The 16298-nt window shown below is 46.0% G+C and overlaps 1 protein-coding gene across 1 annotated transcript in view; it reads left to right on the forward strand.

Moving 5' to 3' along the window:
* Nucleotides 1-6001, forward strand: part of CRB1 (crumbs cell polarity complex component 1) — a 198258-nt gene extending 192257 nt beyond the window's left edge. The window contains exon 12 of the mRNA XM_047755432.1: nt 5568-6001. Coding sequence (XP_047611388.1) covers nt 5568-5783 — 216 coding nt within the window. The 3' untranslated portion in view covers nt 5784-6001. The remainder of the gene's footprint in view (nt 1-5567) is intronic.
* Nucleotides 6002-16298: the final 10297 nt, after the last annotated feature.

Raw genomic sequence — 16298 nt, forward strand, 5'->3', positions numbered from 1 at the left:
GAAAGTCAGTGGTGGGAGGAGGATCAATAAACGTGGCCACGGGGACTGGGTCCCTTTCTGATCCTGTCCCTGCCCCTCCCCTCAGAGAAGGATGCTCCGAGGATGCTTTCAGAGCAAATGCATCCTGCCTGCTCTGTAGGGGGGCAAACAGCAGAGACACCAGTGGCAGAATTGGATTCAAACCCATTTCTGGCTGTTTAGCAGGGGCATTCTGTTTCCCTCGGAAGAAGCACTGTGGAATTCCTCTTCTGGAGTTTAACTAATCGTGTTCCAGTCTCAGGTGACAGTTTCCTCTCAGAATGTCCCCCTGTCTCGGGTCATATATAGGTCACAGCCAGTTGATGTTTCAGAATGAATCTTCTATGGAAAAAAAAAATGAAGCACCTATTTATTTTCTGCTGCAGCTAAAGCAATGCTTTAGTTCACCGTCATCACCGTTTAATCAAGTAGAGGATGTTCATTTAAACAAGATGCGAACATAGAAATACAGAGATTGCAGCATGAGCCTTGAGAAAATAACTTTGCATGGAATTTTTAATTAATGTGGGGTATACCTTTTCAGAAAAAGTTTGTTCAAAAAAAGAAAGGGTTGTGCAGGGTTAGAGGCCCCACCCATCCACACAGGCCTGGCCTTAAACTCACGCTGGTTTTCGGGAAGGTCCACACTTGGCAGTCAGTTCATGTGTCGTAGCAGATTCAATATCAAAAGACCCGTTCCAGGGCTGTGTATTTTAAGCACGGTTGAAGAAGAGCAGAGCGAGAAAGGCCTTTCAACCACAGTTATTCAAAAGCAGAGGGCCCCTCTAGGGGTGATTTCAAAACCCTGACTCCCTCGGCTCCCCTCCAGGGCTCAGGGACGTGCTCTATTTGATAAAAGCTGTATCTGAAGCTCGGAATGGCAATATTAGGTTTGTAGGTTGGCTCCTCGGTGATAGCGCCAGGCGTCGAGGGAGTTCTAGTTCATCCTTCAGAAGTAAATAGAATCAGGGCGGTGATAAATTGCATCTTCCTGGCTGCTCATCTTCTCCTGGGTGGAGACTTAGCTAGGCTCTTCTCTGTGTGTCCTTTGCATCCTCTGTGTGTCTTACGTCCATCCTTGCAGGTCGAAGCTGGGATCCAGTGTTGCGGGTAATGAGACTGAGTGTCTGGAGGGGCAGGGCGGTGGATCAAGCCCAGACCCTGCAGGGACAGGCTGAGCCTCCCTGGCTTAGCACACTTCCGGCGGTGGGGGCTGCTCTCAGGCCTCAAGCTGGCCCATCTGTTCTCACCACATTCCGAGAGCAGAGGAGCCTGCACAGACAAGAGCCTTGGTTCCTCGCAGGTCCCAAGATATGTGAAGCAGATCAGCTCTCTGGTTCCACCAGAACTGGGGTTCCAATGAGAACTCGGCACCTACACCCACGACGCACACCCCACCTCCAGCTGCCCGTAGCAGATGAGATGGTCTAGGAAGTACTGGCTTCCCCATGCGATTGTTCTCAGGCCGAATGAGAAGAGCTTAGGAACGTTCATAAAACAGAGGCAAACCAAGTGTTTCTTCTCTTCTCTGTGTGGGTGTGGACCCTGCCCCCTTGCCCACCCAGCAGAACAGCCGTTCACTCCCGAAGACCGGGCAGATGAAGAAGCATTCAGCATCTAGGCAAAGAGTGTCACACTCTCTAAAGCCCTTGTGAGTCCCAGACTTGAGCTTTCAAGGCCAAGGTCTATGACTGTTCACCTTTCCCAGCCCACAGGTGTCCTTACAGATAAAGGATGTCATTGCCACACAGTATGGCTGGAGAACCTGACCGCTAGGTGCGCGAAACCATTTTTTCCCAAATGACTGAATTCTATGAAACTCCATAGGCTTTTCTCCAATAACTGTACAACTTATAATCCAGAATCTTTTGCAGTAATGTGTAAGAGGAGAATGGAGTGTTGTTTCTTTCTTCCTTCCTTCTTTCCTTCCTTTTTTCCCTCCCTCCCTTTCCTTCCTTCCTTTCCTCTCCTTTCCTTTCCTTTCCTTTCCTTTCCTTTCCTTTCCTTTCCTTTCCTTTCCTTTCCTTTCCTTTCCTTTCTTCCTTCCTTCCTTCCTTCCTTCCTTCCTTCCTTCCTTCCTTCCTTCCTTCCTTTCCTTCCTTCCTTCCTTCCTTCTTTTTTTGGCCACACCCATGGCATGCGGAAATTCCCAGGCCAGAGATTGAACCCATGGTACAGCAGCAACCCAAGCCGCTACAATGACAGCGCTGGATCCTTAACTTGCTGTGCCAAAAGATAACTCTTATTTCTTCCTTTTGAAAACATTTTAAAATGATTTTTATGTTTTCCATTATAGTTGGTTTACAGTGTTCTGTCAATGTTCTACTGTACAGCAAAGTGACCCAGTCACTCACACACACACACACACACACACGCACGCACGCACGCACGCACGCACGCATTCTACTCATTTCTCTCTAACAGCCCCACACCCCTGCATGTTGTCCAGGTACCGGACATTAGCTTCTCCCAGCCTGAACTCATCCTCTTCCTGTGCAGACCCGGGTCTGCTCCTGTGCGTCTCACCCCAGTCCGTGGGACCCCCGTCATACAGCCACCTCCTGTGGTGCCTGTCCTCATGCCCTCTGCTCCTGCCCAGCCGCACACAATCCGACATGGAGGGACTCCGGCTCTGCAGTCTCTCTCAGCCTTTTCCCTTCAAGTCTCACTCCGCTGGTAAACTTAGACCCAGGTCATTTCCTCATGACTGATACAACCAAATCCTGCTTCCTCGGCCTCCAGCCCCACTTCACTCTCACTCACCCTCCACCCTCCACCACGTTCATAAGACACAGACAAAAAGACAAATAAATAAATAAATAAAAAATAGAAAGGAGTTCCCCTTGTGGCTCAGGGGATAACGAATCTGACTGGGAACCATGAGGTGGCGGGTTCGATCCCTGGCTTCGCTCGGTGGGTTAAGGATCTGGTATTGCCGTGAGTTGTGGTGTAGGTCGCAGACGCAGCTCAGATCCTGCGTTGCTGTGGCTGTGGTGTAGGCCGGCAGCTACAGCTCCAATTAGATCCCTAGCCTGGGAACCTCCATATGCTGTGAGTGCAGCCCTAGACAAGACAAAAAGACAATAATAATAATAATAATAATAATAAAACACAGACCTGCTCATATCATGCTTTTGTGCAAACATCTTCACTGGCTCCCGCTGACCACAGGACCAAGTCTGAATTTTAATGTGGCTTTCAAATTTCTCTTTCTTTCTCTCTTTTGTCTTTTTTAGTGCTTCACCCATGGCACATGGAAGTGCCCAGGCTAGGGGTCAAATCAGAGCTGTACCCACCAGCCTACGCCATGGCCACAGCACGGCCAGATCCAAGCAGCATGTGCGACCTTTACCACAGCCCAGAGCAATGCTGGATCCTCATCCCACTGAGCAAGGCCAGGGATCGAACCTGCGTCCTCATGGTTCCTCGTCAGATTCGGTTCCGCTGAGCCACAATGGGAACTCCCGCTTTCAAATTTCTTATCAAGATTCATCTGCTTGATCACTGTCTCACTGACTTTTAAAGTCCTTTCCCTATTTAAATACACACATCTGTGGACTATATACCTTTGGTCACTCTGAATGTCTTACTGTTTCCCCAAACTCTAATGACTCTTCTACAGCCTTGTCCTTTTTATTTCACATTGTTTCATCCAAATAGAATTTCCTGCTTCAAATATTTGAATGTCCATTTATCCTTCAAAGAATAATCTCATGCCTCAATCTTTTTTATTTTATTTTTATATTTTGGTCTTTGGGGGGCTGCACCTGTAGCACATGGAGGTTCCCAGGCTAGGGGTCTAATCGAAGCTGTAGCTGCCGTCCTACACCACAGCCACAGCAATGCCGGATCCAAACCCTGTGTGTGACCTACACCACAGCTCACGGCAACACCAGATCCTTAACCCTCTGAGCAAGGCCAGGGAGGGAACCCGAGTCCTCCTGGATCCTAGTCGGGTTCGTTAACGGCTGAGCCACAACAGGAACTCCTCATGCCTCATACTAATATTGCTCTACCTGCCCCTATGTGGTTCACTTACGACACAATCATAACATGAGTCTATCATGGATTGTGATTATTTGTGTATGCGTGTGTGTCTTCCATTTTCCCACCCCCACGATCTGAGCTCCAAATTTCAAACCTTGGTTTATCTTTGTGTTTTAATTTCCTAGCTCAGTTAAATGTTTATAGTGGATGGCCAATTAGTATGGTTGAATGAATGAAGAAACTGAGGAGCCAGAACAAGGCTCGTGGGGAGTACACCTAAGACAATCTTCTGGAGAGATATGGAATTACAGGATTGTGTTAATTACATGGTTTAAACCAAAGCATGGTGAACAACAACAGCAGCAAAACACTAGGGAGAATGAAGTTATTTCGAATTCCCTAGGATGTTAAATCCAGATTCCATTTATAGGAGCACCTTAGTTATGTAACAAGGACTGGATCCTGGAGAACGAAAGCTAAACGAGAAGGGAAAGTAATTTACTCCTGCTTTTACTCACCCTGACAGAAATATTTCTTTGAAAACCTGTTAAAAATTCAAATAGTGGGGTTCCCATGGTGGCACAGTGGAAACGAATCTGACTAGGAACCATGAGGTTGTGGGTTCGATCCCTGGTCTCCCTTAGTGGGTTAAGGATCTGGCATTGCCGTGAGCTGTGGTGTAGGTACAGATGTGGCTCAGATCTGGTGTTGCTGTGGCTGTGGTGTAGGACAGCAGCTGTAGCTCTGATCAGACCCCTAGCCTGGGAACCTCCATATGCCACAGGTGTGGCCCTAAAAAGCAAAAAAAAAAAAAAAAAAAAAAGAGAGAAAATTCAAATAGCAACTCCTTCCTCGTCTTCAATATTTCTGTGCAACCAAATCAGCCTCAGGCTACCTATTGTGAAAAAGTGCTTGGTAAACCCATGGGACTTAAACCAACTGCCGTGTTCAAGGCTCCTTCCACCTGGCTTTCTCCACCTGCAGTTTTCCGTTGCTAGAGGTTTGGTTCACCGGGGAGCTCATGTGCCTTTACAGCCATTCAGCTGTCACATCAACTCCAAATCAAGGTGATCATGGGGAAACCAGCGCATGGCCGCCCATCCTATGTCTTGCAATCTTTCCCATGAGACCCAACTAATTTGATTTCCTTCTGTTCCCAAGGAAAGCTGTAAAACAACCATTCTTTCAGGGCAGAATCAGAACCTGAAGCCAAGGAGCTAAGAGATGATGAATGACACGTTTCAATAGGTGCAGAATTCCTTTACGCTGTACATGTGGGTTCGACCTTTGACCCTGACATCACGCGAAAGCTCTCAGTCACTGGGGATTAGACTCAGAGCAAACACAGTAGATGTTTCCTGCCTCACTGTCTGCCCCCAGTTACATAGTCTTGGTCACACAATCTGGGAACAGGAACACCTGGCTTTCCTTGCACACCTGGATCTTTCTGCAGCACTAGGTGGTCCCCGCGCTCTGCTTGGTTTTCATCCCAGAGTGGTCCCCTGTGCTGCCTGTTCTCCGTGGCTCTGTGACTTACATGGCATTTATTTCCATCCTTGCAGCTGGCAGAAGACTTGCTCTCGGAGGTGTTTGCCACCATCGGTGCAGTGACCTTGGCCTTGTTGTTGATCCTCTTTCTGGCAGTGGTTGCTTCCGTTGTCACCGCCAACAAAAGGGCAACTCAGGGATCCTACAGCCCGAGCCGCCAGGAAAAGGATGGTTCTCGGGTGGAGATGTGGAGCGCGATGGCTCCCCCGGCAATGGAGAGGCTCATTTAGAACCATCCAGTCTCTCGAGGAACCGTGAACAGGATGGCTGTACGTGTGTGTTTCTCTGACGTACCTGGAGACATCAGTTTACAGGTGGGAAGGATGCTGAACTGAGGGAAGGATCCCTTTGACCACCATGAAGACAGAGACGTCGGCAGTGGTTCAACTTGATGCCACTGTTTTATCTTATTTTATTTTATTTTTGTCTTTTTGCCATTTCTTGGGCCGATCCCGTGGCACATGGAGGTTCCCAGGCTAGGGGTCGAATCGGAGCTGTAGCTGCCAGCCTACACCAGAGCCACAGCAATGCGGGATCTGAGCCGCGTCTGCGACCTACACCACAGCTCATGGCAATGCCAGATCGTTAGCCCACTGAGCAAGGCCAGGGATCGAACCCGCAACCTCATGGTTCCTAGTTGGATTCGTTAACCACTGCGCCATGACGGGAACTCCTGATGCCATTGTTTTATTGTAGTCTATTATCCAACCACAGAACAATGTTTTCTTGTGCCAGTAATTTCAGCCTCATAAATAGCACAAATACCTTCCAGAGGACACTGTCTTCTGGGAGATGCTCCAGTGCCTGTCTTTACAGTCTTTACTCTTTGCAACTTGGGGACATGTTTTTAGTTTGCCCATTAACTGCCAATTGCATTTTTCTTTTAACAACAGAAACTATGGAGAAAAAGAAGTACCTGTCTTACTCTTGCCATCATGGGGCAAGAGGCTTTCGTCTGTACCTCTGAGGGGTTGTGCCCCTTTGTCTTTGAGTCACAGATTTGAGAATGTCACAGGAATGACCTGTGTTTAAAAAGCAACTCAATATCCACAAATAAAAATTGAAATGTGGTTATTCTTCATCCTGGGGTTTCGTGGTTTGTTTTGCATTTTACAATCCTGCTTTTGTGTGTAGCATTACATGTGGCAAAAGTAACTTCTAGGAGCATTGGAAGACCCTTTTAACTAAATCTTCTCAAACGTTCCATTTAAGGTCATTGCTCTTCGTAAGGTTTGCTTACAGTCAACACACTTCCCTAGATAGAAAAGAAGATAAAAGGGAACCTCAGATTCTCAAATCTAAAAGGCCCGCTGCTTTCCTTCCAACTGCTTTTTGGTGAGTGGGTGTCAAACAGTGACTTTGTCTAAAGTTAAGAACCCCAGCGTAGGGCAAATGCACTTTAAGGAATATGTGTGTAAGACTCTCTCTGTGGCCAGGAGGGGAACTATTGAGTCTTCTATTTGTTTTTGTTGTTGTTGTCGCTTTTTAGGGCCGCACCCGCGGCATATGGAAGTTCCTGGGCTAGGGGTTGAATCCAAGCTACAGCTGCAAGCCCACACCACAGCCACAGCAATGCTGGACCCAAGCCTCATCTGCGACCGACACCACAGTTCATGGCAACATCGGATCCTTAACCCACTGAGCGAGGCCAGGGATTGAACCTGCGTCCTTGTGGATACTAGTTGGATTCATTACCACGGAGCCACAATGGGAACTCCTTATGTATGTGTGTGTGTGTATATATATATTTTATCCAAAGATGTGGTTAGATTTTATATGTTTTTGAAATGCATGTAACATGCTACTAAAGTAGCCTATAAGCAAAAATTTTAAATATATGCACATACATTTTTGATACATGCTCCTAAAGTTAATGACGTGAACTTTTTTTTTTTTTTTTGGTCTTTTTGCCTTTTCTAGAGCCACACTTGCAGCATATGGAGATTCCCAGGCTAGGGGTCTAATCGGAGCTGTAGCCGCTGGCCTACACCACAGCCACAGCAATGCGGGATCCAAGCTGCGTCTGCAACCTACACCACAGCTCATGGCAATGCCAGATCCTTAACCCACTGAGCGAGGCCAGGGATCAAACCCGCAACCTCACAGCTCCTAGTCAGATTTGTTAACCACTGCGTCATGATGGGAACTCCTGACGTGAACTTTTATATTGGTTCTAGAACAATCCGTCCTCCTCAAGTACCCGAGGACATCATCCTGAAAATCACCTCTCTCCCTTCCACACCACCAGCCTCCCCACTGTACTGGGTCATTTGCCGCAGCACCAAACGTCCTGCCTCTTTCCTATGGTATAAAATTACCCTCCAAATTACCCCTTCTCTCCCTGCCTCCATTTACCATCGCGCTCCTCTGGAACCTTTTCAGCAAAACCTCCATAAGGGGGTTTTCTATATTCTCTGTCTTCCTTTCCTCTCCTGCTGTTCTCTCTTGAAATCCAACTAATGCGGCTTTTCTCGCACCACTCCATGAAATAGTTCGTGTCAGGGTCACCAGTGGCTACATGGCCAAACACAATGGCTTGTCCTGGGGCTTCGGCAGCCTTTGAAACAACTGTATCCTTCTCCCGAAACACTGGCCACCCAATGGGATGCCCTTCCATCCTGATTTCCCTCTTACCTCCACCATCCAGCCCCTCTCAGTCTCTTTGCTGGTTCCCCCTCATCTTCCCTGATGGCCACTTTATTTTTCTCCATACCGCTCATCACTACCTGACAAGTCCCATGCATTTTTTGCTCTCTGATTCTCTGAACTAGAATTGAAGTTACATGAGAGCAAGAACTTTGTTTTTTTTTTTTTTCCTTTCCCTGCAAAAGCCCTCCCCTAGAGCAGACCTCACATAGGGTAAAAACACAATCAGTATTTTCTGCATAAGCGAACAAATAATGAACGAATGTTGCTTGTTGTGTGTATCTGCCACCAGGAGCAAAATCCACACGTGCCCAAGATTTGTGTGAGTTGTCATAGATGTTCTCCTAAGCTGTCACAGCTCAGTAGCCTAGGAGTGTCCTAATCTTTTGCTTTCCCTCAGCTTCTGACATTGCTTTAAGCATTTGCCCAGGAAGACGGCTGTCTCCAGGTGTCTGCAGGCGGAGGCTGTCATAAGACATTTTCTTCACTTTTATGTCCTTCTAGAGTTACGACTTCTAAATAGGGGCTTATATGGAAAGGGAAAAAAAAGCTCCTGCATAAAGGACAAAACTAAGTAGCTGACTTAAAAAAACTACAAACTAGGAGTTCCTATTGTGGTTCACCAGAAAGGAAACTGACTAGTATCCATGAGGATGCAGGTTCGATCCCTGGCCTTGCTCTGTGGGTTAAGGATCTGGCATTGCCATGAGCTGGGGTGTTGGTTGCAGACACAGTTCAGATCTGGCATAGCTATGAGCTGTGGTGTAGGCTGGCAGCTGCAGCTCTGATTGGACCCCTAGCCTGGGAACCTCCATATGCTGTGGGTGCAGCCCCAAAAGACAAAAAAAATAAAAAATCACAGAGAAGTTGGTTCCATTGAAATCAACAATGGTAAGAAGAAAAAGATATCTGTCAATGGTAATATTTTAAAGTTAGAAAAGATGTCTAGTCAATCTAGCTATTCGCCCTCTTCCAGTACCTAGTTTAGTACCTAGTTTATAACAGAATCCACATTCAGGTATATATATGAATGAATGTATGCAGGCATGAATAAATGAATGATTCCACAGGGACATGCCCCACATAGGGGGTTACTTACAGACTGACCAGCAAGTCGATTCTGCATCTTTGAATGAGCTACCTAAACCATGTCTTATGTAGAATGCTTCCAAATTAGCCCGATGGCATGTTTGTACCGAATTATCTTTAAGACAAAGCTCAGCTTAAGTAGAAACGTCGCTAGCATCTGCATCACCATTGGGGTGCTTGCACATCGTGTATCCTGGCACTTTGTGTTAGCTTGGTGTCCAAGGTGGAGGAAACAGTTGGAGCCTGTTTGCATCGTGACGCTGCCACCCCTCCCTCCTGAAGTGGGCCTCTGCCTTCCCCTGAGTCAGGGCTGGCCTTGTGACGTTCTTTGACCCACAGCATGTCGTGGAAACGATGCTAGGTGTAGTTTTCTTCCTTCCCCTGGATGACAGCCCTGAGCCTTCCATGCCGTGAGGTCTGGCATGAAGGTACCACATGGGGAGCAGCCCAGCTCTGCCAGGCTCCCAGCCACCTTGCCTGCTGGAGGCAGCCACGTGGTGACCCCTGAGAGACTAGCAGAGGCTCGACCCAGTTGAGCCACAGAATCACAGAGAAATAGTAAATCATAGTTTGAAGCCATCAAGGTTTTTTTTTGTTGTTTGTTTGTTTTGTTTTGTTTTGTTTTTCCCCAGCAAGCAAGCAAAGTCTTTATTACAGGAAAACAAACAGCTCCCAGGACAGCTGGGAGGGGGAAGAAGAGTCCCCCCCCCCCCCATTGTCCTATACGGGTTTTTTTTATCCCTTAAAGATAGGGGAGGGGTACCAGAAAGATGTGGCTTTCTCCCACTGGCCTTGCGCAGTTACCTGTATCATTCCTTGTCCAACAGGGATCTTAGGGGTGGAAATGCCCCATAAACCTCATGGTTTCTTTGCCCTTTTCTTCCCGTAAACTGAGTCACAGGGGATTAGAGATTAATGTCCATTTGGCTGTAGGTACACTCCCTATAGTAAACAAGGCCTGTGGGGATGTTACCCTCTGGAGCTCTTAAGCCACAAATGTTCATCAATGGCCATATCAAAGAACACATCAAAGCCCATGCTCTTACACTGACTCCCTGAGTTATTATTCTGCCTCAGTCCCCCTGTCTAGAGTTGGAGACTCTAAATGCGGGAAAAGGGACAACGACCACTCTGACTCCTTCCTGCTGACAAGGGGTGTCATCAGGGGAAAGCAGTTAGGTCTCCACTCGTGGGACAGAAGAGTGGAAGCCACTAAGGTTCAGGTGGATTTGTGCATGGCTGTGGATGCCTGGGACACACCTGTCCATACCGTCAGGGCAAACCAAAGCCCGAGGGGAGATGCTGGACTCCTCTGACTCTGACTCCTCTGCTTCCAAAATTCTGGGCTGGGCAGCCTTCGTCCGCAGAGTAACAATAACTGGCCTGATAGTAATGACAGCGGACAGGTGTATGCAGACTTCTCTCCGTGGGAAATAAGTGAGGATCAATTCAATCCAACCACGATCCCGCAGGCTGGGGGCCCTCCTCTGGGCACCACTGTCTGTAGGCTCAGGGCTGGGGAGCCAAGGGGTCACAGCTGCCCAGCCTCCCCCCTCTCCCCCCCGCCCCCGGCACACCCCTGCCGGCAGCCAATGGAAGAGGCACGTCTGGTGCGTGTGTACAAAGAAGGACAGGAAGGCTCCCGTAGGCGCGGGGAGCACAGAGAGAAGCAGGAAATGACAAAGAACTGTTACTGAAATCAGCTTTCAAAGCTGCCCCATTTCCCGCCGTTCCGTTACCCCCATTCAAGAGGCCTCCGTCTGAGATAGAGGGAGGTGTGGTCCCAGAGTCGGGCCCTGGGTAGCAGGATTATTATCATCACAACCCGTCTTAGCTGCAGCCTGTGAAGAGCAATTGTCCTGGTACCTAGAAGTAAGACTGGAAGTCCTCCTTGCAACGAGCGTTTCCATTATTACGATGCAAGTGGACCCTTTGGAGAGCCCTTGCTAAGGGCCAGGACTCCTTAGAGCTGCACTTTGTGTATTGTGGCTCATTTAAACCTTAGGACAGCTCTTTGAAAGAGGAACTCTTGTCCTCACTTTAAGAGCCTTCGGAGACAAAGAAACATAGACTTAAGCTTCTCCTCTGCCCCATCCAGGTGACGTGAACCTAGCCTGAAAAATGGGACTCGTACCTTGAACTCATAGGCATAGTGTAATAATCGTTCGTGTAAAACACGTCCTGCAGATAGCTCACTGTGCATAGCATCTCCTGCAGTTATTCACATAAGGTGGAGTGTCAGGGGGACAAGCAGAGGTGACCGTTCCTCCTACCTCCTACTTCATCTGCCGAACCAACCCCTTCCCATCCATCTTATAATGTAGTTGTAAAATAAACAGATTTTTGCAAAGAAGGATGACTTTTTAATGTCATTCCCATGTCTCACAATTGGCCCCTGTGGTGGCAGTCACTTCCTCTGTAAGATGGGCACCACCTGTGAGAGCACCTGTGTGTTCTCAGAATTGCCAGAAAATAACTCAAAGGTCCCAGGTCTCCCAGTCCCCCAAACAACTAATGATAAGAATGAGGGGAAAAAAATTTTTTTGCTTTACAGAGACAACTTAAAAAAAAAAACAAAACAAAAAACCCAGCTCAGCCTTTTAGGATTACTCCTTAAACCTCTTTCGTTACAGGATCGCCATCATCTACCATCACCAGCAGCAAGAAAGACTGACCCATGTGTCTTGGCTTAAATCATCCTTTTGATGATGATTAGCCAATTTCACCTGGTTTTGTGCTCACACGGGTAGGATTCAAATCATGAAACGTTCCTTAATTCTGGAGGGACTATGACCTCTCACATTTCAACTGGCTTCCAGCAAAAGTGCAGCTTTTACTGCTGTGCATTATTGCATTGACTAGTGATGACAAAAAAAAAATGCATGTTTCCAATTTAAGCCCATTCTTCCATGATTTGGTACCCAGGCTTTGTTTTATGTGGTTCCAGAAACCTGGGGACAACATCCATCAAATATATATGGCAGTACCTGCCTGAGGACAGCTGCTTTAAGAATGAGCCATGGGGTCTTTTAATATGTTGGGTGACAACCTCTCCATGAAGGCAGCTCCCCAATCTACCTCTTCCAGCTCTAAGGAGCACCTGTTGAAGGTGTTCGTGGTTTGCAGCTTGAGGCTCCAGCATTGAAGTTTTTTTCAGGCTAAAATAAAGCAAACACCAAATGGAAATGAGTATAAATGTTGTAAAAAGTCCCCAAAGCATAAGTACTCCCTAAGGCTGTTGCAATAGCTCCTTATATCTGGATTTGGAGATGTCATAGGTTAACTTATTCAGTGACGTGATCAACATCCAAAAGCCTTTTACCGCCTGGGGCAGTTATCCACAGATACCTTCTAGGTGAGCTTCCCCATAACCGAGATCATTCAGAAACCTGATTTGGCCAGGCTAGTCCTGTTTCCAAAAAGAAAGAAAGAAAGAAATAAAGAAGAAGAAAGACATGAGAGAGGGAAGAGAGAGGATGAGAGTGAAGGAGGAGAAGTAGAGTGCATTAAGGAGAGATGAGAGAGCACGACCGGCCCCGCAAGACGTTAGAGGCGGAGGGAGGGAGGGAGAGAGAGAGAGAAAGGAAGGAAGGAAGGAAGGAAGAAAATTGCTCTCTATTTGAAGGATTTGGGGATGTTTAATTTTGCAAAAAGGTAAATAACTAAAGAATAATAACCAAAAGGAGGTTTAATTTGAAAATACTTTGTTGTCTGGAAAAACTCCATTAAGCATATCTCTTAAGGTTTCTTTTATGAGGTTCCCATAATTATTAGGTCCCTGAGGTCCAGAATATGGATATCCCACATGAATCCAAGATCAAGTTTCCCTAAAAGTCTTTGTTACTCTTCAAAGGTGTTGGTATTTAATTCTCCAATAGAAGAAAAGCCAAAGGTTCTCTTGACTGGGTGATCTGAATAGTAGTACATAGATTTCAGTTCAATATCCCTACCCTGCCACATACTAATTTAGCTCAGATATTGAATCTGCGGTAATAGTACTTGTGTCCCACTTTAAACAGGAGCAAGTAATCAATTTCATAATTATGAAGCATCTGAAGCATCCAGTGACCAAAATCACTGACTGGGAGAGGTACCAATGATATCAGCTTATTTAGCCTTTGGTAGAATGTTATGTCTTTGGTATACTGGGAGGCCTTGCCATGGGGGGAAAAAAAGAATAAAGAAAACATTGTTTTCAATTAGAAAGTAAAATATGATATTTTCAGATATTGTCATCTGTTTTAGTAGAAGCCACTTTAAATCATTTGAAATGAAAAACAAATTAACTCTAGTACCTCTCTCTTGAAGAAACCAGCCAAACACATCCATGAGATAAAATGACATTTAGTTAGGTTTAATGGAGTTTCAGTAACTCACACGGATATTGTTTTGACTTACGGAATGCATGTCAGTAGATCTAACATCTGCCCTCAAGGGTTACCAGTTCAGAGATGAGGCGGTTGTAAAACACTCAGAAGGGCTATAAAAATAAACACACTGTTGCCATGCACAGTTAGTCAAACCTGAATAATAAATATTCTCAATTTGTTTTCAAGAGGATGATTGGGTCTCTTTTCAGAGGCTATGTCTTTCTGTGTTCTTTGATCCAGAAATTAAAAGTAGGAATGATGAAACGAGGTGAAAAATATTTCAAGGTGGTAGATCAAGTCTTAGTTCAGAATTCAAAGTGGAGCCCAATAGTGTTTAAGATGAAATTTCATCAAAAATAATCACCTTGCCTGAAAGCCAGTGCTGACAAGAGACCAAAAAGCCTTCACATTATTTAATCCATTATATAGAAAAAGTAAAAAACAGATTATTGAGATGCTGTGGTATTTTTTCATCACTGTTACAAGCTAGAGTCACAAAATTCAGCCCTAAAATTCAGTTTATTTTCTCCTAAAACTAGAGCAATTTCTCTTTGCTGCTATTAGATGGCAGTCAGGGGTGCGGAGGAATTAGTGAATCTCTGTCCTCAGCTGTGGGGTAAAATTTATAATGTAGCCAGTATCACTTTGCTCCAGAAACAGTTCTCTTTGTTTTTTAAAAACGAGTATTTGTGATCATTAACTATTTGAAGCAATAATTGAAGAAATGGAGCATGAATATGATATGAATATGAACTTTCTGACCAATGGTATTTAATCCAACCAGAATGTAACTTCTGTTTCCCATAAGATTTCTGAGTGTAACCCTCTTTTCCAGGGGTCCTAATCCGATCTCACTGATGTCTTTAGGAGAGGAGGTCAGGATATACAAAGAGGTACCAGGGATGCCAGCACACTGAGAAAAAACGCTGGAAAGAGGCTGCAGGAGGGCCCACCTCTGCAAGCCAAGGTCAGCTTCAGAGGAAACTACCCCTGCAGGCACCTTGATCATGAACTTCCAGCCCCCAGAACTGAGTTTAAGCCTCTGGTCTATAATTTTGTTTTGGAAGCCCTTAGAACAGTGATGTGGGGGAGTTCCCTCTGTGGCTCAGCTGTTAATGAACCCGACTAGGATCCATGAGGATTTGGGTTGATCCCTGGGCTCACTCAGTGGGTTAAGGATCTGGCATTGCCATGAGCTATGGTGTAGGTCACAGATGTGGCTCTGAGGTGGCGTTGCTGTAGCTGTGGTGTAGGCTGGTGGCTACAGCTCCAGTTCGACCCCTAGCCTTCAAACCTCCCTATGCTGCAGGTGTGGCCCTAAAAAGCAAAAACAAACAAACAAAATGATGAGCGATGTGGTCATCAAGCCAGAGAGGAGAAAATTAGCCTTGAAAAGGAAAAATGAGGCAAAGAAAAGTAAGTGGAAGGAAAAATTAAAGAGGATTATTTTATCTTGGAAATTGTTTGGTGATATGCCTTTTCAACTCCTTCATACTATTGGTCTCTATTGGTCTTTCCAAAATGATGGGAGAGCAGAAATGGACAACAAAGCCTCCTCTCAACTGGTAAGTTCTTCTAACAGGTGTCTCTTTCACAGTACAGGGAGTCAAGTGAGAGTGAGTGAAAGTGTAGTGTTTCTTGGGCTACTTTTTATCACCTCGCGGCAGGGCTGTAGGTGGACATGGAGCATGCACCTGCTGCCTTTTTGCCCAGTGATCATGATCAGACATCACTGAGTTCCTTGTGAGAGACAAAAAATTTTCAGTCTACAGTAGAGAAACTACATTAAATATGCCAGTATCCTTTAAAATGATCATTGCATCAAAAGTTAACTACTCCCTACACTTTAAAACTGCACCGTCCAGTGTAGTAGTCACTTGCCAGATGCCACTAAATTTAAAACTTAAAAAAAAGGTTTTTTTAAGCCCACACATGTGGCATATGGAAGTTCCAAGGCCGAGGGCTGAATTGAAGCTACAGCTGCTGGCCTATTCCACAGCCACAGCAACACCAGAGCCTTAACCCACTGAGGGAGGCCAGGGATTGAATTCGCATCCTCACAGACACTAGGTTGGGGTCCTTAACCTGTTGAGCCAGGATGGGAACTCTTAAATTTAAATTTCATTTAATTGCAATTTCAGTGCCTCAGTCACACTAGCTGTATTTCAAGTGCTCAATAGCCACAGGTGGCCAGTAGCTACTGTACCCAACAGCAGTGATTTAGAATATTTCCATCATGGCGAGAAACCCTACTAGCATTTTTTTAGGATATAAAATGTGGCCAACTGGATGGCTACAGCAGCCCTCTCTATTTATTTATTTATTTGTCTTTTTTGTCTTTTCAAGACACCTGCAGCATATGGAGGTTCCCAGGTTCAAGCAGAGCTGTAGCCCCTGGCCTACACCACAGCCACAGCAACGCAGGATCCGAGCCTCATCTGCGACCTACACCATAGCTCGTGGCAACACCAGATCCTTAACCCACTGAGCAAGGCCAGGGATCGAAACTGCAACCTCGTGGTTCCTAGTCAGTTTTGTTTCCGTTGCGCCATGATGGGAACTCCTATCTCCATTTAAGTTACTCAAATACCTATGTGATATGCACCTTTCTTGCAGTGTTTCCTCTGTTTAAGGAAACAC

This window comes from Phacochoerus africanus, chromosome 12, assembly GCF_016906955.1.
Source record: "Phacochoerus africanus isolate WHEZ1 chromosome 12, ROS_Pafr_v1, whole genome shotgun sequence".
NCBI lineage: Eukaryota > Metazoa > Chordata > Mammalia > Artiodactyla > Suidae > Phacochoerus > Phacochoerus africanus.